Source organism: Oratosquilla oratoria, chromosome 32, assembly GCF_046742065.1.
Source record: "Oratosquilla oratoria isolate Oo_2021 chromosome 32, ASM4674206v1, whole genome shotgun sequence".
Lineage (NCBI taxonomy): Eukaryota > Metazoa > Arthropoda > Malacostraca > Stomatopoda > Squillidae > Oratosquilla > Oratosquilla oratoria.
Window position 1 is genome coordinate 49,495,637 of NC_134808.1, and position 25,000 is coordinate 49,520,636.

The window sequence follows — 25,000 nt, forward strand, 5'->3', positions numbered from 1 at the left end:
ATGCCGTGCCGCCACGGCAAGCCCCCCGTGACGGTGGATTTGATATTCTAAATTTAAAAAAAAAAAAAAAATCAGAATTTCACTTTTTTCACATTTTCTCGAGGAATACGGCTTCCGCCTGTCGCACACGTCGTGGCTGCGAATTTATTTATTTAATTATTTATTTTTCGTAGAAAAATAAAAATCAGAATATCATATTTTTCCATATTTCTCTCAGGGATTTCTCAGGGATTATGACTATTTCTATTCATTAACTGATGTACGGTATTTTGGTAATAAATCTATTAAAATGGGCGTAGACTTGTGGGCACAAAGCGAATTTCATATCTATTTATTATTTTTCTCAGGAATTTCAAAGAGAAGATGGCTCCGGCCAGTCATTTGTTGATGTATATTTGGGAACACACGGAACTCAAGGGGCGGGGCTACCTGGCCACGAGGCACCGGCGAACGAAGGAAGTATCGCCGCATGCTTAGCCCCTACGGTAAATTCTTGGTGGCGAAGTCGGGGCTAATGTATATATATATGTGTGTGTGTGTGTGTGTGTGTGTGTTTATATATATTTATACGAGTATGTACGTATGTTAATAAGCACACAAGTACGCACACACATTTTTGATGACGATGCAGATTATGAGGGTAATTAAAGTTGAGGGAAACTGCTAATTGTTTCAACGAGGTCTAGCCATTTTATTTGCTTGTGAACAATTAAATTTAGCACCAAAATTGCAAAATATAGAAAAGCTAAAACCTCGGAAAGGCCTTCTGCTAATTGCTCAATGGGGATGAGTCAATCATGAATTCCAAAAACGTAAATGATCTTGAATTGCTTGCCATGAATACCCTATCAACTGACATACACTTCATTAAGGTCATGGATGAAACGAACTACCGTGTTGTCGAGCATGAGCGTGGTTTTGCTCCGTGTGGAGGAGATGATGAGTGATGAAAATTTCGTCGAGTGACTGAGACTCCCAAGATTAGATTGTGGAGCGGTGGTATGGGAGATGAGTTCATTACGAATGCAAAGTAGGAGATGGATTTAGGGATTTTAATCAGAGGTAATCTGTCGCCCGAAGACTATTTTAAGACAATAACGGGAGAGACTTATAAATCTCTAATGAAGATAACAGTGGCATTTAATTTGATAGAAGAGAACATGATGAAATAAGTAAAGGAAAGAATAATTTGCCACAGCATCAGTGGTGTTGCCCCAACGCCAAAGATAGAGAGAACACAAAGAGTAGACAACCAAAATGGACCTAAAACTGGCCAATAGATATGAGTAGGAACTAGAAAAAATCTATCACTCAATCTGTCTGTCTATATAGTGGAGCAACTTAATATAACATGTGTGTATTTTGCGAAGAAAGCCCCAAATGAGACACTCAAGTGGACAATCATATCATGAACAGATTTGGATATTGGGCCTTCTCAAAATTCAGACCTTGATGACTGTGGAAGCCATTTTTTTAAATGGCCACCAGCAGTTACTATGGTTTTACAAATCCTTTTATATGTGCGCCAGCCAAAGTACAATACTAACGCTAACATTGGTCTGAACATTTATTTAAAAACAGAATTAGGGGAAACGATAACCTTTAGCCATCTCAAGTTTAAAGATAACCGCCATTTTGCAAGATGGCTGCTTACTTTTAGAAATTGAGCGAGCTGTCTGATCTAAACTGTTTTAGTGCCAATTGCCAATATTCTAAAACATAATGTTTGAAGACTGGTATCCCACTAGAATTTTTTCTTCCAAATGGCCACCACCCATGGAATCGAGTTAATCACATACTAGTAAACATCTATCTACCGTTGGCTATGGTGTCGAAATTGTTCTGCACCAGTGACACAGTCTGCTCTGTTAATGTTTTCTCAATTTTGTGGACACTCTCCCCTCCTCCAGACACGCACAAAGCTATACATTCAAGTGCAGGCAGCCTTTTTACATTTGCAACGCTTCAGACAACTCGTCTTGCACTGCACGATGTGAGTTAACCCATTCAACTCATGTCAGCCACTTGTGGTGTAGATACAAAAAACTGGATGTGGTAGGCCTCGCGCCGGCCTGTACATCCGAATATCATCTGATGCGGCTTGACCGCGCGAGGATTGACGTCATATTTTTTTCTGGTGTTTGATCAAACATTTTGGTGTTTTATGATTTTTTGTTTTATTGGACCAAATGACAAGACATCTTGTCATCGGAGTTTAAAGGGTTAATAGCAAGTGTGGGCTGCTTTGGGTAGCTTTGTCCAATGCGGTTCGTACATCCCCTCGTCATTCTTGACCCAGCCCCAGCTGGATGGAAGTAGCAGTGTTTGACCCAACATGTGACCTCGTTGGTAGTCCGCCCTCTTCACATGTCCCTCCAGAGCTGCCTTGGTCGGCAGGATCAACAGTACGTCGTTCAGTTTGCTTCTTGAAGTCGTCTCTGGTCAAGGACACCATTCTAGTAGCTGGAACAGTCAGGTTCTTCGTGGCGGTAGTGACTGAGGGCACATCAGTGTAATAGTGTGGCAAGTGGCCGATCATCTTCGAGCTTGTATGTGTGGATCCACCAATAATCCTTCGGTCTCCACTCCGCCAGCCAAAGAGGGATCCTTGAAGAGGAAGATGGCTGTACCATGGAAGGACTTGCTGTCGTTGAACTGGGATTGTGTGCGTTGATGGGACAGGACGCTCAAGCCCAACCAACTGGAAGTTCTTGGACATGGTAAAATTGTTCGATGTTACGCCTGGATAGATCTTCTGTTCTCCAGCAACCACTACTATCGGGATTTGCATTGTCAACATAGAGTTGTTGACACATATATGCCCACATATACACACTTGTTCGATGTTGGACCTGGCCACATCTACTGCGACCATTATTGGACATTGATTCTTAAATAAAGTTTTAAATGCCATCTGCATTCTTCTCCAGTACAGCAGATATGTATCATAGTGATAACTGTAGGTGGCCATTTAGGAAAAAGACTGCCACAGCCATCAGGGTTTAAATTTGAGATAATCCAATATTAAAATCTGTTTATAACATCATAGCCTACTTGTGTGCCAAATATGGTGCTTTCCTCACAAAATGCACAAATGTTATGCTATATTTAGCTTAGCTGCAGCACGAAAAAGGCTTCTTCCCCTTTATAACAGAGGTAGCCAGCCAAGGCTGCACCCACCCATTCCAATCCCATCTGCTGCCCATTAGCTCTTAGCTCCTCGTGGATGAAGGGTCGTCCCTGTCCCCGCCCATTGCCCTGATCAGAAGCAGCGCATCAAGACACAGCACATCCACAGCAGGGCCCCACAGATTCATTGACATGACCTTACGTCTTCGTCCCCTCACACGAAGATAGGACAGACGAGAAGAAATTCCTTCGTAACTCGTCAATTTATATTCCATTCACAGCCATTCTCCATTCTTGTCTTCTCCCTTCCCTGCTCAACAGACATTCCCCTTTACTCAAGGCGTCTTTCAACCCATCCATCCATCACATTCTTGCTTTTCCATCTCAAGTTGTTTCAATATACACCTGCATCCCCTCACACGAAGATAGGATAGACGAGAAGAAATCCCTTCGTAACTCGTCAATTTATATTCCATTCACAGCCATTCTCCATTCACATTTACCTCTTGTCCTCTCCCTTCCCTGCTCAACAGACATTCCTTTTTACTCAAGGCCTCTTTCAACCCATCCATCCATCGTATTCTTGCTCTTCTATCTCAAGATCGCTCAATCCACATCTGCCTTCCATACTCTTTTAGCTTGTCTTTCCTTTCCATTTGCCCAAACGATCTAAGTTTTCTTTCATCAGCTTTATCTGCCAGCTCCCTATTCACCGCCGCTCTCCTCCTCAACTGCTCATTTCTCACTCTATCCATCCTCGTAACACCCACCACACTTCATCTCAAACATAACCAAAATTCTCCTTTCTGTCTCCCTTAAAATCCAAATATCTACCGTAATGTGGGCGTCATGACAACTACCGCTTCATATAATTTTCTCTTTGCATCTATTCCCATATACCTATTTCTCATGACAGTTTTCACTCCTTAAAGACATTTACTTGCTTCCCACACTCTACAGGATACTTCCACCCAACTCTTCCAATTTTTTACACATGTCACCTTAGATATCTAAACTATCCATTCCTCTAAACTCTCTCCTCCTATTTCCCTCCAGTCTTTTTAATCACCTCCAATCATCTAACCATCACCCTCATATTTACGTCCCGTACCACCTCATCCATGTATACATTGAACAGATATAGTGACATATTACAACCCGAGTTTAAGTGACATAATACTACCCGAGCTTAGACCCAGCTTCATCTCAAAACCATCTCTCATTCCCAACCTTAACACAAGCTCAACTACTCATAGGATAAGGTTCTGACTACCCTTAACATTTTTCCCCTAGCCCATATATCTTCAACGCTTCCCACAATGCCGTCCTGTCGACTCTAGCGTAAGCCTTCTCAAGATCCATAAAGGCCCCAAAAATATCCTTCCCTGTCAAAAAATTCTCTCATATCTGCCTTCCTACAAACTTTTTATCCATGCACACTGTTCCTCATCGATCACTCCCTCTGTTCTTTTCCTAATCCCCTCAATCAACAGCCTCCCATATGCCTTCCCAAACACGCTCAACAAACTGATCTCTCTAAAACTACTTCATTCACACATGTCCTCTTTTTCTTTGCAAAGCGGAACTACTCAAGCACTCCTCCAGCCACCAGGCACATTCCTCTCCTTTAAACATAGATTAAACAGCCTACTTAGCCAACCCACTATAGCCGTTCCTCCCTTTGTGATACACTCGACATGGCACTCATCCAAACAAGGTGCCTTACCAGCTTCCATCACATTCAATGCTCTTTGTGTCTCATTTCTTTCTATATCCCTGTTATTTTCATCCTCCATCACGCTCATTTTCTTAGCTCCTCCCACTGCCAAAATCAGCACTCTCTGACCCCATCCACATTCAACGACTCTCTGAAATACTTTACCCATCGTTCCCATACTGCCTACACATCCATTACCTTTTCATCTATACCTGACACACCGCCACCTTTCTAACTTCCTTCCAATATATATATATATATATATATATATATAATTTTCAAAACGCTCTGTCAAATTCCTACTACCCTCACTAGCATCTGCTCTTCTCTGCCTCCCTCACCTTACGTTGTTCTTCTCTCTTTCTCTTGTCTTTCTCATATGCTTCCCTAGCTCTACCTTGCAACCAATTCACATATCCCCGTTTCTTCTCTTCTATCACCGATTTTACTACATTATCCCACTATTCACTACCCTTCCTTCTGTTCCTTTTCATCCTCTTTATCATACATTCCATCTGTCTCTCTCTCTATCTATCTATCTCTGTCTATCTCTATCTCTCTCTTCTGTAAGTCTCTCTCTTTCTCTCTCTCTCTCTCTCTCTCTCTCTCTCTCTCTTCTTTCTCTCTCTCCCTCTCCATCTCTCTCTTTCTCTTCTATCTGTCTCTCTATCTCTCTCACTCTCTTTCTCTTCTCTCTGTCTTTCTCTTTCTCTCTTTCCCTTCTGTCTGTGTGTCTCTGTCTTCCAAAGTGGTCCTGACTGCGTCCGTTTTATGCGGTTTTAATCCTTTTAAGGACTTTAGTAATATCCCTGAGGACCAGAGTCATACATGATTGTTTATGGTTAGAGACTAGTTTTTACTCAAAAGAGAATGTTGATCCCTTTAATCTTCTATCATCCTTTCATCATTCATGAGCAGCCATAACACAGCCCGAGTTCAGACCCACCTTCGCCTCAAACCGTTATTTGGCTTATCCCCCCAACGTGTATAACTACACCTCTTTGGCACGATAATGTCCACCAATAATAAAAGAGCTGGTGATCACGGACGAAAACCTCAAATGCACCTCTCTGGTCGACACCAGCCGGCTTCACTTTGCTCTTCGTAAAAAAAAAAAAAAAAAAAAAAGAGAGAGAGAGAGAGAGAGAGAAGGAGTTGAAGAAAAAAAAAAAGAAGAAGGAAGAGTTGGGTTCACTGCCGGATGCCATTATTCTCCCTGGCAGTTACACTCCTAACTAACCACGCGCTTCCAGTGTCCTCCGGAGGTATCAAGCAAGGACGAAGTAATTTGTTTAAGTACGCTCCTATTCTTCACAAAAAGAAAGAAAGATATATATATATTAATGGAAATCTAAATCTGTGGTGGGATTTTTTCCTTTTAAAAGAGGAGGAAGGAGAGGGAGGTATGATGTAAATCTTCTTGCAACAATTTGTGGCTGCTCGATCTACGGAGAAGACGGGAACCTCAATTAGAAGGAAAATTCAGTTGCATTTCACTGACTATAGGAAACAGCATGGCATAAGGCGGCTTTCAGTAAGACGATGACGGGTCTGGAGGGAGTGAGAGCCGTGTCAGCAGCGTCGACGAGCGAGGTAGATCCGCCGCAAGGAAGGAAAGGAAAGATAGAAGCACACAGACCCGGAGAGGGAAATTTTCGTGAAAGGAATTGATGGAGACCAGTGACGAAGAAGTGGAGGTGGTTGGTTGGAGGGATGGAGGGAAGCATACCATGAGAGGGAGAGAGAACGGAAGAAAGGAAAGAAGCTGAGTGAGATCATCGATCCAATACCTCGAATCTCTTTTGCTGAAGACCCGCGGCCCCGGAGAATCCGGCCACGGCCATCGGGTTAACCTTTAGGTCAGTCAGCGAAGTGATTTCGTGGAGTTGTCTGGGCTGAGAGCGTCAGGCAGTGTAAGATTGTATCCTCTGTGTTCTCTGTGTGTGTTTCGAAAGGGTGAAGGGACTACCTGGAACACATACCGTCTGTTGCCAGCCTATATACTATATTAGTATTGATAACCCACTCGTAAGAACGTCAATCTTTTTCTTGCGCATCTTGGGAGCGATTTCTTTCCTGAGTTGATGTTTGGGGTTGCCTGGTAAAGTGTTGGATTTGCTGGTCTAATCAGGAACGTCTCTTTTGTGACCTGTTTTTTGGGAGAATATTTTACTGAATACTAAGGGCAGGTGGCAGATATCTGACAAGTATGCTGCCGAGGTCGGTTTCTCGTTTCGTTCTGTGGACTGCGTTTCTTTAATGTGATGCGCTGGGTGGCTGAGTTTGAGAACTCTTGCATAAAACTCAGCCAGTTGTTCTCATGAGCTACTCCATCAGGAAATTTTTGGTTCCTGAATAGAGATGCCTCATTGACTATGTTCTGGTGCAGTCAGTTAATATTCTTGAGGGTTATTTTTCTTAAGGATTTGTTGTGTACTGTCTGTAAGACTTCTTTGTTTTTCATTATTGTTGGGTACCAAGCTGTGGAAGCATACTTAAGCGTGATCGTTATTAATAGTTTGTATACTGTCATGAGTGTTTGTTCCTTTCATAAGTAGGTTCAGTGGGTACGTCGTGGTAATAGTGGGATGAAGTAGGTGAGTAGGATGACTAGGGAGGAAGGGAGGAGGGGGATTAAGGACGAAAGATACGTCGGGCGTTGGGTCGGAAGCGGCGCTGGCCGGGCAGGCGGGAGTGAACGGCATCAGGATGAGAAAGTGGTGGAACTCTCGCTGTGGATCAAAAAAGATCTGGACAAACAAAAGAAAAACTGTTTCGGAAGCCCGAATGAGTCACGGTAAAGACCACCGGCAGAGGGGAAGAGAGAGAGAGGGAGAAAGAGAGAAAGGGAGCAAGAGAAAGAGACAGAGAAACGTGCATGTGCGCGTCGGAGGTGGAAGAAGAAAATGGGGAAAAGTGAAGTTGAACATTTTTGTAGCGATAAACGAAAGGCCAAATGTGAGATGGCAAAATCCCTGACCTTTTAAAGGAGGGGAGAGAGACGGGAAGGGGGTGGTATCGCTTGCAGAAGCGACCTCTGTAGCACTTAATGTCTGATAAAAGAGAAAGATATGATAACACGTAGATCCAATCCAAATAGTGTTGCACCTTCCTCATTGATTTGCGAGGAAAGAAGTGCGAAGAGGAGATAGGAAAGGGGTTTCTAGGGCAAAAGGAAAAGTTTGGATTTCACTAGATTTAGATTTAGTATAGGTGCTACTAATTCATCATTTCTTTGATGCCTTTGTCGGGAAAAAGGGTTGGAAGATTACCTCGAGTAGACTTTCAGCTCGACCGACTTTGTGGGAGGGAAAAAAGAACAGATTTGGACATTTCATGATTCTGTCTTGACTAAGGTCAGGGAACTCCATTCAGCGTAGAGAAGGGCCTCCCGACAGAGAGTCAGACGCGAAATGGGCTGCAAAGAGACTCACCCGCCCACCCATCTGTCAGTCAAAGGAAGGAAAACGTCTACTTCAAACGTCTACTTCAAACGTCTACTTCAAACGCGGCAGCAGCAGGAGTAGGGTCCAGAAGAAACGGGAAAACAACATAAGTTATACATGACACAGATCCAGTGCACAATATGTCCTCTGTATTGCTTTGCTGGAAAGGCATCTTCGATTGGAAATGTTGCTCTATTTTCTGTAAGATATGAGGACATTATCTAGGTCAGATGCAAAATATAAGGTAAATGAAAAAGAGTAAATAGATAAATAAGTAAATTTATATATATATATATATGTGTGTATGTATGTATATATACATGTATATATATATATATGTATATGTATATATGTATATATATATATGTATATGTATATATATACATACATCCATATATATATATACATATATATATATATACATAATATATATATATATATATATATATATATAGATAGATAGATAATTAATTAGTAGATAGATAAATAAATAGTTAAATGAATAAATAAATAAATGAATAAGTAACCAAATAAACAAATAGATAAGCATATAGATAGATACATGAATGAAAGGGTGAATAAATAAATACGCAAATGAATTAATTAGTAAATAGATCAATAAACAAATGAATGAAGGAGTAAATTAATAATTTAATGAAAATGGCTCAAGTGTCTAACTTAGTCAGTTTTAAAACTTCGAACTGAGTTACATTCAATAGCTTCAGCTGCAAACTCTTCGTTCGACGACGCCGTTGATCAAAATTGTTCCTACCTGCTTCTTGTTTGAGTCTTTGTCCCGACACCTTGAGGTAGAGAATATAGGTTCAAACGTTTTAAGCTGTTTTATTATGCTTTGCTTCTTATATTTGATAAGTTTTGTGTCTCATTCTTATACTCTTTCCAACCTATCAATACATTTAATGATATTTGGATAGACCATAAGGACGCGGCATATCCTAAGTGGAAGTGAACCAGTGATCTCTACAATTGATTGGTTGATGGGAGGTGGACTTTTGAAGTCCAAAGACAACGCGGTCGACCCGATCTATTCTATTTCCTTTCTCTGAGACAGAAGTACAATTCTTGGAGGTCCTAAAGTCGTTATTGATATTTACACTAATATTATTTTCCTTGTGGATTTTGGTTAGAGCTTCCCTAAATAACTAGTTGTCGTACTTATCGTTAATTCTACCAGTGTGCATAACTTTACACTTACAGTTTGGGTTGAATTTTATTCTCCACTTTTGAGACCAGTTGCATAAATCTGTCTACGTTTCTTTAGATATCAGGCTGGTTTGAGCGATCATTTGCTATCCCGTATAGCTTGGTATCACAAGCAAATTTGGAGACAGTAGATTTAAGTCCATGTAATTCTATTTACTTTATTGTGTTTATCTAATTGTGATATCCAAGGAAGGAGTTGCATTCGTTGGGTCATGTCTTTTTTTCTTCAATTATCATTCCTAGTATTGAATTCGCTTATGATTCTAGCTTGTGCAATATCAGGTTATGAATTATTCCGTGAGTTGATGTACCTGCAATGGAAACCGTTTTCTTGAAATCCCTTGGGCAAGTATTATCTATCCATTTGTTTATTACCTTTTCATTTATTTGTCTGTTTATTTACTTATTTATTTGTTCATTTATTAATTCTTATTTGTTTATTTCTTATTCATTCATCTATTCATTTATTCAAATATCAATTCATTTTCGTACCAGCTTCACCACTGGATATGCGTTGAGCTTGGGTCTCTGTGAAAATTAACTGACGCCTGTTAGCAATCGACTTAGATTCTTCGGGAGTTAGGTCAACTTCCAACTTGGAGAATTTTATAGCTCCATTAGCTCAGTCGGTAGAGCTGTGGCCTAGCGTCAAGCAAGGCCCCGGTTCGAGTCCCGGGGTAACTGTCGGAAATTATTTGAGTTGAAATTCGCCGTCAGTGGCGATTCTCTTCATATATATATATATACATACATATATATATATATATATATATATATATATATATATATATATATATATATATATATATATATATATATATGTATTTACACTCATATATTCTTTCTTTTAATGAAAACGGATCCAATACATTTTATCTTTTTGATATGATTCATCTACCTACTAGACTGGGAATCAATTTGATTGTTGTTCTTTTTATTCTCTCGATTTTATTTATAATCCTCATTTTGTACGAAGACCATACTGCCGCTGCATATTCTAAGCTAAGGCAGATAAGGTTTTCTATGAAATCATCTCTGTCGATATAGTTCTTGTTAAAAGTCTGTATGCCCCGCCCACAATCTTACTGGTGTATCTGTTGAGTAGCAATTTATTCATGGCCAACATTCCTTGATCCTTCTTATTTGTTTTTATATATCTTTTTTCGTTTGAGAAATCACTATTGCTCACTGTCGTCCCTTCAATTATGTCATTTACGTAAATCAAGAGCATTAGGGGCGGCGGTAGTGACTTGTATGACTCAGGTAGTCACTTTCATCATCATATCTTATCCTTTACCTCTGTCCTCATGTATTGGTCTTCCAGGAAATCCTTCGTTCCAAGAGGTTTCCCGTAAGTCCTCAATTATGTTCTAATTTTCATCGAAGTTGTTTGTGAGGTTCCATATCAAAGATGTTCACCAGATCTTAAGTAGGCATAACCCATCCAGTCCTCTCTGTCTTGTGACACATCAATCACTCCTGAGTAAAAACCAAACATGATCAATACATATTATCTCTATGTCCTGAAACTAATTTGATTATCTGACAAAATATATATATTTTTTCGATAGTTTGCCCCACCTGTCTTTCATAATCCTTGAACATGATCTAACTCTCATGGTGGTCAGAGAGACGTTTGGACCTCGTTAGCCTTCTTCCATTCTTGAACGAACTCATTTTCCTCAGTAAATACTGATTGGCTTCTTTTGTCTCAGGCAGAATAGGTGTATCTTCATAGACTTCTCATTTAATTTTTAACTTAAAGCTTTCTTCCTTATGTCTCCTTATTTTGATGGCAAAATTGTAAAACATTTTAGGATCGTCTTTACATCTATCGATCAGATATTTTTTGAATTATTTTATTCCTCTGCCCAGAGTCTTGTTGATTCCTTTCTACCTCTTAAGAATCCTTTAATGTATCTTTTTTATTTATTATTCATTTTCTCCAAGCCATGTTTCTAAATTTTCAGCTGCCTTACAATTTTTGTTAAACAAGACCTTTTTTATCCTTTTATCTGCGAACCTTTGGCACATATTCCTTCACGCTCGAGTTATTGACGTTTCGAAAATTTTCCTATTTCTCTTCTGGTTCTCTTGTATTCGGAATCTTTTCCAAACTACATTTTCAAAAAATATATCCATAAACCTGTGATTTTTACCCAAACTCTATCAGACTACATGATCATTTTTTCCTATGGAACATATATGAATTAACAAATCAATGCTCTTGGGTTCTTTGGTAAGCAGTACGTCCGATTTCGTTGGAGAGTTGTCTCCTCTTACTCTTGTTACATCTTTGACCAATTGGGTTACTGTGCCACCCACCTAGTGCAACATTCAATAGGATATTACCACCAAAATGATACATGGACTCAGAAATTTGCCTTACGAAGAGAGGCTTAGGCACCTTAACTTACACTCTGTGGAAAGACGCAGAGTGCGGGGTGATCTAATAGAGGTGTTCAAGAGGATCAAAGGCTTTAACAAGGGTTATGCAAACAAGGTCATCATATTAAAATAACAGGGCAGGACTCGCAGTTAGTAACCATGTAGTAAGCGCTGAAACTATTAGTTGTTTTAAGAAACGATTAGACAACTTTATGGATGGGGATGACAGGTGGTGATGGATACGGAGCTGCCTAGTGTAGGCCTTATGGTCTCTTGCAGTCTCCTTCATTCTTATGTTCTTATGCACTCTACTACCAATGCACTTGTTTATAATCAGTCTTCCAATAGAATTTTGTCGTCTATTTACTCAACATTTCTAGATATTCAGACTCATTCCAGCCCCTCTTCTAAGAGGCCGCAGGCTTCCATGAAATATATTTCATGTTCCTCCCTGGTTCCAATTCTCAGATGTATTGCTTCATCCAGTATCACTTTATCGACCGTTCCCCACTGTATATCTCTCCTGTGGGGAGGGGAGAAGAATGCCGCCATTGTATTTCCAAGCGTATCTTAGAAGGATTACAAGGGATTACAAAGGGGGAGCATGCCGACAGGAGACCTTTTGGTCCATAACTAGGTCGGATGTGAAAAAATTATAATGATAAATAAGTGAAATGAAGTGGTGGAATTAGGTCTTCCCCCTCTCTGTATTTTTCTACCACGAAAAATCAAGGCATAAGAGGATCTGAAAGGAGATTCCCAGAATTAGGTCACTAAATGGTCGTGGCTGTGGTACAAATGAGGATAAAGGAGAAGATATTGGTAGCATGTCTGCGAGAAGAAAAATGAAAGCGTTGAGTGAACAATTTCGAAAAGAAAAGATGGCGGGTGTCAGGTGTGACGAGGGAGGAAAGGAGCGTCATTGATAGTAAATGATGAGAATGGTAACTGTGTGTGTGGTGGAGTGTGGAGAGTTGTGTGTGATCGATGGGGAGGTGAGCGAGCGAGAGTGAGGTTGGAATGGGTGACATGGGCTTTTGTGGATGCATGGGGCCCTGCTTGTGGGGAAAAGTGAAGAGGAGAGGGAAGACTGTTAAATTTATATAAATGAGTCTGCACAGAGCTTTGTAAGAATTACAAATGCGGTGTTGGGGGATTCTGGTGACAGGAAGAAGCTAGTGTGAAGAGAAGATCTTAGCAATGTGTAATTGGAAAAGAAATGATGATAGTCAACATAGATGGGTGGGATGATAGGCGGGAGGATTTTAATTGATTATGTAGTGATACCCAAAGTAAAATTGGAAGAATTCTTGTCATAAATGTATTAAAAGAAGTTGAGGGTGAAGGTTAAATGGAAGAGGAAGAAATCAGAAGGAGGCAGAGAACTATTAAAGGCGAGGAAATTATTTGAGAATGAAAATATATAAAAATATAAGGCAAAGCCGAGAGAAGGATTGGAAAGATAAAAGAGAAGCAGGAGTAAAGGGTGAATATGTATGTTTCAAGAAGGAACCGATAAGTGCATAAAGACGGCATGTGGGTTGAGGAGAACGGGAGAGAGCATAAGGAGAGGCAGCAAATGATTACAGAAAAGAATGGAGTATATGAAGGCTGTTGAAAAGAAGAAATGGAGAAATAGAGTAAGAAGACGCAAGGTGAGGAAGTACAAGAGGACCTAATGTGAAGTAGGTAGACATTTGATGGAGAATTTTGAAGAAAATAAATGAAAAGATTGATTTGCAATGAAGTGAGGAGAGGGGAGAGTCAGCTAAAGAAGATAAGGTAAAGAAAGCATGTGGACATACGGTAATAGAAGTGATGGCGGTAAGGGAAATATAGGTAGAGTATTTCAGGGATTTGTTGAATGTGGAAAAGGATAGGGACACTTTGGCTGTAGCATTGGGAGATGATAGGAAAATTATTTTGGTAGGAGAGAAGAATTACATGGCTATAGGACTATAAGATACGAGGAACACTGAAAGAGATGAAAGATGGTAATACACTTGAGCTAGATAGTTGCCACCTGGAGTGTATGACGAAAGGAGGAGAAGTTGCCATGGAATGACTTGTGAGATTGTTTAATGTGTCCCTTCGGAGGTAGGATGTGCCAGTGGCTTGGAGAAGTGCATGTATTCTTCCACTATAGAAGGGAATGGTGGTACAAATATGAAAGTACTATTTTTAGAGGGATTAGTTATTTAAAGGTAGTCGGTAAGATTTATGCGAAGGCGTTAACTGAAAGTATTGAGAGGGAAACAGAGGAAGTCATCGTGGAAGAGAAGTGTATGGTTAGGAAAGGAAGAGGGCGTCTAGATCTAACTTTTTTAGTAAGACAGATATGCAAGAAGTTTTTGACAAAGGGTAAATGTATCTTTTCGGCTTTCATGGATTTGTAAAAGATGTGATGCAGGGTTGACGGAGAGGCATAATGGGGTGTGTATGGGGTAGAAGGAAGTTTGCTGAGGGTGGTCAAAAGTCTTTCCATGAGATGTAGAGATTATCTTAGGGTAAGGAATAGAGGGATTTGAGATCAAGATTCAGTATAATTTGGGATTCGAGATAATTTGAGATAAAGTAAACCTACGCCAGGGATTGTATTGTGTGTGTATTGTCTGTGTATGCGTGTTCATGCGTGTGTATTTGTGTGTGTGTGTGTGTGTGTGTGTGTGTGTGTGTGACATATCACCGACAATATATTCCCCGAAATCCAATGTGGATGTCGTACAAACTGCAGCACAGATGATATGATTTTCACCGCAAGACATACTCAGGAATTGTGTAAAGAACACCTCATGCCTCTGTTCACAGTCTGTTCATGTTACCAAAGCCTTCGATACAGTGAACGGAGTAGCCCTCTGGCAAATACGGTTGTCCCAAGAAAACGATCAACACCATAAAGCTTCTCCATAAAGTCATGAAAAGGAGAGTGTTGCTGGGTGGCAGCCTTTCAGATACCTTTCAGTGTTGACAATGGGGTCAAACAAGGCTGTGTTCCAGCACCAACACTTTTCGATCTGTATTTCTCCGCAGTTCTGAGTGATGCTTTCAAAGGAACGAAGCATGGGATCTCAACTAGTTTCCGCATCAACGGGAAACTCTTCACTCTACGGCGTCTTAAACCCCACACGCTAGAAACTAAGGCTGTAGTACTGGAGCTTCTTTATGCGGACGACTGTGCACTGATGACGCACTCCGAGCCGGAACTTCAGTCTCTAGTGGATCACCTCTAGCGAGCAACCATCCGTTTTCGACTAAATACCAACGTAAACAACACTAGAGTCCTCTACCAACCACCTCCTGGTCAAGTATAAACTCCAAACTTTACCGTAAATGGTCACCAGTTAAAAGTAGTCCCTCGTTTTACGTACCTTGGAGTATATCGTCCAAGGACGCCATTCTTGACAAGGAAGTGCAGAACAGGCTCAGTAATGCAAAGGCTGCACCTAGTCAACTAAGACAGCGCGTCTTTGACATCAGGGATATTGCCATCGAGACAAAAATCCAGGTCTACCATGCTACTGTTGTCACCTTGCTTCTTTGTGGCTGTGAGGTCTGGACGCTCAGCAGAAAGCGCCGGTTGGCCCTCCAACAATTTCGTGAGCGGGAACTGAGAGCCACAGTCCATATCAAATGGCAAGACAAAGTAACAAACACTGAAGTACTAAAGAAGGCCCAAACCTAGAACATCGAGGCTATGATACTCAAAGCGACGTCAACAGGGGCCGGACATGTCGCACGTAGGCCTAATACCCGCCTACCGAAGTAGGGCCTATACTCTGAACTCGAACACGGCAGCCAAACACAATGGGGGCAACGGAAGCTTTACAAAAACTCGCTAAAACAGACACTCTCTCGGTGTAGCATAGACACCAACACATGGGAAAACCTCCCATCGGATCCCACAGTCTGGTGAAGAACCATCAGCGGAGGCACTAAAACCCTAGAATAAGGATGGGCACACCAGAGACGTCAAGCTCGACATTTTCGGTATCAGCAACAAGACATGGGACCCAAAGTTGTACAAAACAACTTCCCACGCGACATCTGCTGTCGGATCTGTTTGTTCAGAATTTGCCTACGCAGCCATTACAGAACTCATCAACAAAAATCACCATATCATCAGTAACGAATGAGACATCGTCGACCGAGATAGACTTCCAAAAAGAAGTGTGTTTGTACATATACATATGTGTATATATATATATACCTCATTGAAAGTGATGGCTAGTTGTCTTACTATGGACTTGCTCTCCTTTGTAAGGAGGTTTATGACTACACAATAGGTATTCATTATAGCTAGATCGCGATTTCGGGTACAAGATCCTTTTTCAGTAGCTTTTAGGGACATTCTTACTTTGTTATTAGGGAAGAATGTTCCACAGAATGGAGTGAGGATATTACATTCTATATGTTTGTGTTTATACTTGCTCTTCACTAGGGGAGGTCACAGGACAACTGAGAGAGGTTGCTGGTAACTGGGAGAGGTTACCCGGTAGGCTTGGGCAGTGGCGGATTGTCGTATACTTAGCAGAGCCTCCGGTTTCGGGTTGTGACAAAATGTCGCTTGCTTGGTTTTGTGGCGTTTTGTTCCTTAGGTTTATGGTGTTTTGTCCCATATTTGGGTCTGTTGCGTACTTGGGCTAGTGGTGGTTATTCGCATGCTTGGGAGTGCCTTAAGGTCATGTGCTTGTATGTTTAAAATTTGGACTCAGCTGACCAAATTATTTATTTTGGACAATTTTTTTTTTTTTTTTTTTTTTTTTTTTTTTTTTTTTTAACATTTACTTGTATGAGCCATAGACATAGGATGTCATCTATGTACCGCAGCTAGATGATCTTGGTGGGAAGGCGCTTACATAAAATTCTAGTTTAAAAAATTCCATGAATAAATTACTTAGTACTGGGGAGAGAGGATTTCCTACACACACACACACACACACACACACACACACACATATATATATATATATATATGTATATATATATATATATACATATATATATATATCCATATATACATGCATAATTCCAACTACACCTCAAAACTCATAAACAACAAAAGAAAGAAAAGAAGACAAAAATACAATTGTTGGGAAATCAAGTAACAAACGAATGTAAAAAAATAAATAAATAAAAAAAAATAAAAAATAAAAATAAACGAACCATTGCCCTTTTGATAATTGCACAATTAGTTCGTGAATCTTATCTGCCAGTCCTTCTTTGCTTTCCTTAGAGATAACATCAGGCTTCGAACTTCTCTTTACATCTAGAAGTTTATGTGCCTCCTTCGCTCCCACTTTTATATCGTTTAGCAAAGCAATGTTGTCTTCTTCTTGATATTTCATGAAGTGCTCAACGGAAGTGACTGGAAACCTTTATTCATTATTCCAGTTTGTGGTGCTGCGTCATCACCAACTTCCCCTGCTCCTATCTCATCATTAGCAAACCTACACAACGGTTTGAGCTCATTTTTACAATCGTCGATTTTTGCAAACCTCAAAGTTCCTTCCTTCCTGTAGTCGGCCCCTCCTGCATTCAAGTTTATCTTTTGACATTCTCGTATTTTGGTTTTTCTTCTCTTTCTCCGTTCTGCCATGGCGCCGCCGCGCCGCCGCCGCCACATCTCTTTCAGATTTTGCTGACTCACACCTGTTGCACTCCCGTTCTTCTTTTTCTTCGATTCTTTCTCCCTCTAACTCCGGCTACATCTGTTTCCACATACAAGTTGTACAAGTTCAGGAAAAGATAATATTCATTTTCTATCCCTATCTTTCAATTTACCTGTCTATCTAGATATCTATCTTCTTCTCTATCTATCTATCTATATATATATATATATATATATATATATATATATATATATATATATATATATATAGTTTTCTATCTACCTCTATCTCTGTCTGTCTAACTACCTATCTATATATCCATCTCTACCTATCTACCTATCTCTCTATCTTTCCATGTATTCATATATCTACCTATCTATCTCTCTCTATGTATGTATTTATTTATGGATGGATGAATGTATGTATGTATGTATGTATGTATCCATCTATTCATCTATCTATTGATCTCTCTATCAATTTATCTCTCTTTCCCACTCTGTGTGTGTGTGTGTGTGATTCATCATGACCTTGAATCACGTGTTGGACTCGTGATCGACAGCTGCTACCCTTCCGATCTATGGGTAATGCTGTGACCTTACACACACACACACACCCAACTCCCCGCCCACGAGAGTTGGAGTAATGGCTCGCAGCGCAGCGATATTGAAATTATTTCACCCCTGGGCGGAATTCGAGCTCGGACAGCTGTAGTGGCGGTTTGTGAACGCTACCACTGCCCAGTCGATCCGTGTGTGTGTGTGTGTGTGTGTGTGTTTGTGTGTACGTACGTGTATATTATACAGGAGAAGAGTTCCGCTCGGACAGCTGGAGTGGCGGTTTGTGAACGCTACCACTGCCCCATCGATCCACGTGTGTGTGTTTGTGCGTGTGTGTGTGTACGTGTATATTATACAGGAAAAGATCTCCGCTCGTGGAGTTCCGTCTCTTATTCCTTTTCCAGCCATTGCATCCATGTCATGGTTTCCACTTGGTGCGTATTCCCTCTCGGCCAATTCCGGAGTTGACGCATCTGTACGGTAATTTGTTTTTACGAACCTCCTTCAAACAAGCTGTATGATTCAATTTGTTCCCATGACGACGCGAATCGGGCCTCCTGTCCCGGACCGTCTCAGAGATCTTCCCCGGCATTTTTATCTCTTCTGTAACCGAAGAGTTTGCACGTCGTCTCGGGATGATGTGGAGCATTTGGCCGTAAAAGGTGGGGCTGGTCCGGGTGTAGAGAGTGGATAACAATATCCACTGTCACTTATGCAAACTTTATGGTTCATGATTATCATAAAAAAAAATCAAAAATCAAAAATCATCCCCATTCACCCCAATTGGTTACATGCTTAAGCTATATGAATATGTTGTATATTATACACTACATATGTTTATCAAACCATTTAATGCAGAAATATTTCCTCCTGGGATTTTTTGAATGGCTGCCTTTGTTCTGAAGTCGGACGGTGGAGAGCAACAAATACTGTATGTAAATGATGTAGCGATATCCGGCACTGCAAAAAAAAAAGAGTCAGAAAGATGTCGCAATTTTCTTGAACCTTCTTTCAATGCGCAATGTTGAATGAGTGAAGCAGGTAAATGTTGTCGGGACGAGGATGCACCTTGGTATGAGTGACGACAAAGGATTGTCAAGGATTACGTTGTATTATCCGGTTTGATGCACGTCACTGCTGAGGTGGGCGTGAACATGTTTTCAGTGCAAAAGAAGAATTCATAAATGTCAACTTTAATGTCACCAAGTCTTTATATGATTTTATTGTTATGACCATACCTTGAACAAGATTTTTAAATTATTTTCTTGTGATTTTCAGGCTTAGTGTGCAGGTGATAACGTAGTTTTTTGTGAACATTGAAATACACAAAGACTGATTAACAGGGCCGAATGGAGTAAAGGCCTCAACACTTTCTGATTCGATGGAAACGAAGTTGTGACTCGATTAACGGAAATGGTAACTTGAAGAAGATGCCGCCATGAGTTGAATGAAAGTCGAGTGAGAGGATGACCGGCGCCAGAAGAAGAAGAGGAAGAAGAAGAAGAAGAACTGGCATCGCTCAAACTAACTCTCAAGAGGGGAGGAAGCCACGCTCAGCAGCACATCATAAGTTTCTCGCTTCTGAATCGAGACCGACGACCAGCGCGCCATAATACCGCGTCGTTGTGCTGCGCCCAGTCCCCCCCTCCACGTGATTGTCTCGGTCCTTCGCTCTCGGCTGCCGCCGTCGTAGTCGAGTGGGACCGAAAGCCGCTGGAGGCAGCGTGGAGGTCTTTGTAGTCTTCGGCGGGAGTAGCAGCAGCAGCAGAAGGAGCGCTAGCGAGAGCCCCTCGAGGAAGAAGAAGACGACAGCATGCGGTTGCCCGCAGTGGTGGTGTAGTGCTGCTCCTCCCGGTTGGTGTAGGAGACGCTCGGCGTGTTGTGCTGCCGGCCCTGGCTGCACCGGCGGCTTGCTCTGGGCCATGAAGAAAAATAAGCTCCTTAATCTTCTACTGCGTGGCTCCAGCGTCAAGTCCGGAGCGGGAGGTGGTGGAGGCGGAAGCGGAGGCGGAGGAAACGCTGCGACAACCCAGAATTCGTCAGGAACTCAGGAACTCAGCGAAGGAACGGTTGCGCCAAACCCAGTTGTACAGCGACACTCTACCAGGCGTTCGCGCCACTCTGTTCGGGACGCGGACGGAGCAGCCGGAGTCGAGCGTTCGTCGTCGTGGAAGTACACGCACGACCACACCCCGGACTCCTTCAGCATCAACAGCTCCCCGTCTATTCTAGACGGCCGCTCGGGACGGAGTGATCAGGAGTCGCACACCCCGGTGATCGAGAAGAGTCAGAGCTGGAGCGGTGACCGCGTCCTCGACTGCACGACAGATTCCGGATCGAGTCGAGGAGGTACCGGGACAAACAACAGCAGCAGAGCAGGAAGCACCGCCTGCAGCAGAGCCGGCAGCAGGTCCGGCAGTCGCACCGGCACGGGTAGCAGGTCCAGCAAGGAACGCGGCTCTGGTGGACAGATCAACAGCCACGGCGGGAGCGAGCGGGGCGACTCGACCCCGAGCAGCGTCTACGAGCAAGTAGCCGACGACACCTCTCGCAACGAGCAGGTCACCAGTTTCAACGCCGCTCAGTCACCCAAGGACGAGTCCGCACCTTACGAGAACGTCGACATCCCGTCGCCTCAGCGAGACAGCGGAGACAGCAGCAGCGGTCAGCGCTCGAGTTCGCGGCTAAGCGTGAAGAGCAACCGTCGATCTCGTCGAAGCAGTCCCCGCCGGCCAGGCGGGTCTCCTCAACCCGGCATGGGCCAGGGACTCCCCCACCAGGACTCCCGCACCTCTCGGAGCGGGAGTGTGCGAGGCGGCGTACCCAGCATCAGCTTGGTCACATCGAGCCCGACGCCCTCGCGCCTGACGACCCGGGGCTACAGCCGATCCCCCTCGCGGGAACGCCCGACCGTCGTCACGGCGCAGGTCGTCCCGCCACCTCGCGACACATGGGTGCCACAGCCGGTGCCACAGCAGTACCACCCTCACACCATCTTGCCGGCCACCATGGGCCGCTACGGAGACCAGATTCTGGGAACGGCCCCTCGCAGTATCTCGCACGAAGAGCAGAGCATGTCGCAGATCCACCGAGGCCCACACCTGATGACCAAGGCCCGCTCGTGGCAGCACCACAGCCACGACGGGAGCAGCAGCACCCCTCAGAGCGAGAGGGCCAGGCAGCTCGCCAAGAGTCGCTCGTGGCAGCAGCAGCACTCCATGGTGCTGGGCCATTCCATGGAGGCCGGACGGGCCCGCCCGCAGCACATCACGCGGCAGCAGGCGGTCGTTCAGACGCAGATGATCGGCAAGAGTCGCTCGTGGCAGCAGAGCCACGAGGCCGACCCGATACCGGGACCCCTTCCGAGGACGTACACCGTCAACGAAGCTCAGCGGCGGGCTCGCCGGAGCTCCGTACGCCTTGCTCCACCCTCGCCTTCGCGCGGCCTGTCGCCGTCGCGCGTGCACTCGCAGTCGCGCAACCACTCGCCGGCTCGCACGCACTCGCCGTCGCGCCCGCAGTCACGCACCCACTCGCCGGCACGCTCCCACTCTCCAGGCAGGTCTCCTCTTAGTCCCGTTGGGTCTCGGCCCCAGACGACAACCTCCTCCCATATCACATCGGCAGCAGGTTCTCCTCACTACCCAGACCAGCTGCCGCCCTCCTTTACCCGCATGCAGCAGCAGCACATTCACCAACACCTGCATCATCAGCATCATCATCATCAGCAGCAGCAACAGCGGCAGCAGCAGCAGCAGCAGCAACAGCAACAGCAGCAGCAGAAAGCCCGGAACCAGCAGGCCGGGGACTACATGGAGCTGCGCGATTACGAGCAGCTCGAAAGGTCGCAGTACGTCGACCTGCACCAGTACCGCCGGGATAATTTCCGCCGGGACGCCCTGCAGCACCAGCAGTACCGCCAGCCCAACGTCAGCCGCGAAGACTACGGGGGCGGCGGTGGCGGCGGCGGCGGCGGCGGCGTCGGGCACATCCCGCCCTTCCGTCAGATGGAGGGTGACTACGCCTCCTTGCATGACATCCAGCGAGGCGAGGCAGCTCGGCAGCAGGGACGGGTGCCGGCCCACGGGGTCGTGCACAGCGGCCCCGTCAAGTCCACCTCCCTGATGACCTCCGCCGAGCTGCTCAACACCCTCAAGCGGCAGCTGGCACTCAGCTCGCCGACCCGGGCGCCCCGCAGCAAGAGTCTGGAGGCTGGACGCGCCGCATCCATGATGGAGGCCCAGCTAGATGACCCCAACATCATCTCCTCCGGCATGGACCACGTCGTTGGGCATGGGCCCTTCGGGGGGCGCCTTTCCCCGGCCCTGCAGGCGCTGGTGGCAGAAAAAAGGGCTCGGCTCAAGAGATCCACCGGCGTGTTCTCAGGTAGCAGCAGAATACCCCGGGTTGCTCTACTACAGCGGCAGTTCACGGCGCCCTACACGAGATGTACAGTATTCCCCCCTTGGCCCCGTCTTGCATTGCTGCCCTTGCTGCTGCTGCTGTTGCTGCTGCTGCTTCTGCCGCTGCTGTTGCTGCTTCTACGATTGCATGCATTTCAGGTGCCGTAGCCTCACCTCCCCCCCCCCTCCACACACACACACACCCACCCCCCGAGTAGCAGCTGCCGTAGTGGTGTAGTTCCCGGGCCTCACCCAGCACCCACACCTCAACAAAGTAGTGTCGCTCACCCTTCACGTGCTGAGGTCGGCGGCGGCAGCAGCAGCAGCACTAGCACGTGCAAGCGAGGCCCTTCTTTACTCCGTCTTGGTGTTCACGTTTGACTACTAAATGTTACGTGGCTTTGTGCTCCTTTATCAGCGTTATTTTCCCAACTTCCCTGCCAGACATGGAAGCCCAAACAATACTGTACATTTCTGATTGCTTAATACTGGACCCTTTCCGTCTTGCACCACCATTTCTCTGTCTTGCCGGTAGCATTCATTTCTATTCGTGTTACCATCTTTGTATTGACGGACTGTGCCCAAATTGTTGCACCAAATTATGTTGAAATATATTCTACTACACTTGCTTGCACTAGATTCATGTTCTTCCGAAAATATTCACGCATTTAAGCACATATATATACACGCACTCATTCTTGTTCGCACACTCACACCTACACACACCTACACATGTTTATATATGTGTATGTTTGTATATATATATATATATATACATGCAGAAACACCACCAAGGAAAATAATAAAAATTATGCCCGAGCGCTTTCGTTTATTGAGACATTTTCAGGGCACCCTGAAAGTGTCTAAATAGACGAAAGTTCTCGGTCATAATTTTATTATTTTCCTTGGTGGTTTTTCTGCATATTTAGAATCACGAGTTCATGTGATTTCTCACGCATATATATATATATAAAAGTACTTTTGTATAATACATCTTCAGACAAAGTAAGTCAGATCCAAGGGTATTCAAATGCAAAAGTAGGGAAGGAACAAGCGCATAAGGGAACAACAGGGGGAAAGGGGAGACTTCACAGAAGATGGGGATTGGGGGGGTGGGGGCATGACCTTACCTTCCTCGCTTCGGCTTGACTACATACGGTTCAATCTGGCGGAAACCTTTTCTTTGCCAGTTTGGTTAACAATTTGTCACATTTGAAATGTCCATAGCTGAAGTTTACATTTCATTCGACAGTGCCTGAGATTAAACATTATTCAGTCTCAGTCACGTTTCTCTTAGGTAAACTTCTTGATTTTGCTGAGATTGTAGTCTTAGACCAATCGCTATCATGACTTCTGCTTTGTTTCATCATAAATAATCATATAACCATCATATTAATTAGTCAAGGGTTACAATCCTAGCTAAAGCAAGGGGTTTACCTGAGAGAAACGTGACTGTCATGTTTAATCTTGGGCACTTTCGACAGAAACGTAAATTTAAGCTATGGACAATTCAAATGTGACAAACTGTTAACCAAACTGGTGATGAAAAGGTTTTCGCCTGATTGAACCCTATGTAGTCGGGTCAAAGCGTAGGAGGTCAGGTCATGGCCCCTCTCCATCATCTGTATATTCTCCCCTGAACTCCTGCTGTTCCCCTGTGCCCTTCTTCCTTCCCTACTTTTATATTCAAACACCCTTGGATCTGTCTTACTTTGAAGATGTAATTTACGAAAGTACTTACTGTCTACAAGTTTCTAATCTCATGTGGTTGTATCACGTAATTCATTTCACGGTGATGTAAAAACCTGCATATATATATATATTAATGTACATATATGTGCTTGTACCAGGAACAGAAGATGGATTGAGGAAGTAAGTGACAGAGTTTGGGAAGGTGTGCGAAAAAAGGAAGATGGAGACAAATGTGGTTAAATATAAGGTAATGAGATGTACAATAGGAGAAATTGGCAGCAAAATGGAAGTGAGTATTAAGGGAGAGAGACTTGAGGAAGTGGATAGTTTTAGAGACTTGAAGGCGAATGTGGCAGGAAAGGGAGAAGTGGAGGTGGAGGTAGAATGTAGACTGAGAGACGCGAGCAAATACCTTGGGGGATTAAAAACTGTAATGAGAAATAGACATTTTGGAATGGATGCTAAGAGGAGATTGTAGAAACGAGTGATTGTGCCGACAGCTCTGTATGGGGCAGAAACATGGAACATAAGAGAGGAAGAGAGGAGGAGTTTGAATGTGTTTGAGAAGAGGTGCCTCTGAAGTATGATAGGGGTTACTAGGATAGATAGCGTGAGAAACGAGGAGGTAGAAGGAGGAGAACGGTGATGGAAGGGAAGTTGGGAGATAGGGTTCATGAAAAAGTATTGGGACGGTTTGGACACATAGAAAGAATGAGTGAAGAAAGATTAGTAAAAGAAGTGTGGAAGACAGAAGTGGAAGGAGTGAATATGCGAGGGAGACCAAGGATGAGATGGATGGATGGGGTAAACCGGGCTTTGGGAAAGAGGGGAATGA

The 25,000-nt window shown here is 43.7% G+C and overlaps 1 protein-coding gene across 3 annotated transcripts in view; it reads left to right on the plus strand.

The window, feature by feature from the left end:
• Dlg5 (MAGUK family member discs large 5) overlaps positions 1 to 25,000 on the plus strand; it is a 451,629-nt gene that overhangs the window by 91,534 nt on the left and 335,095 nt on the right. For 2 of the 3 annotated variants that reach the window (XM_076172266.1, XM_076172267.1), the window contains exon 2: positions 19,349 to 22,519. In XM_076172266.1, the coding sequence (XP_076028381.1) occupies positions 19,993 to 22,519 (2,527 nt within the window). In that variant the 5' untranslated portion in view covers positions 19,349 to 19,992. The remainder of the gene's footprint in view (positions 1 to 19,348; positions 22,520 to 25,000) is intronic. The other variant, XM_076172268.1, reaches the window with a different exon arrangement.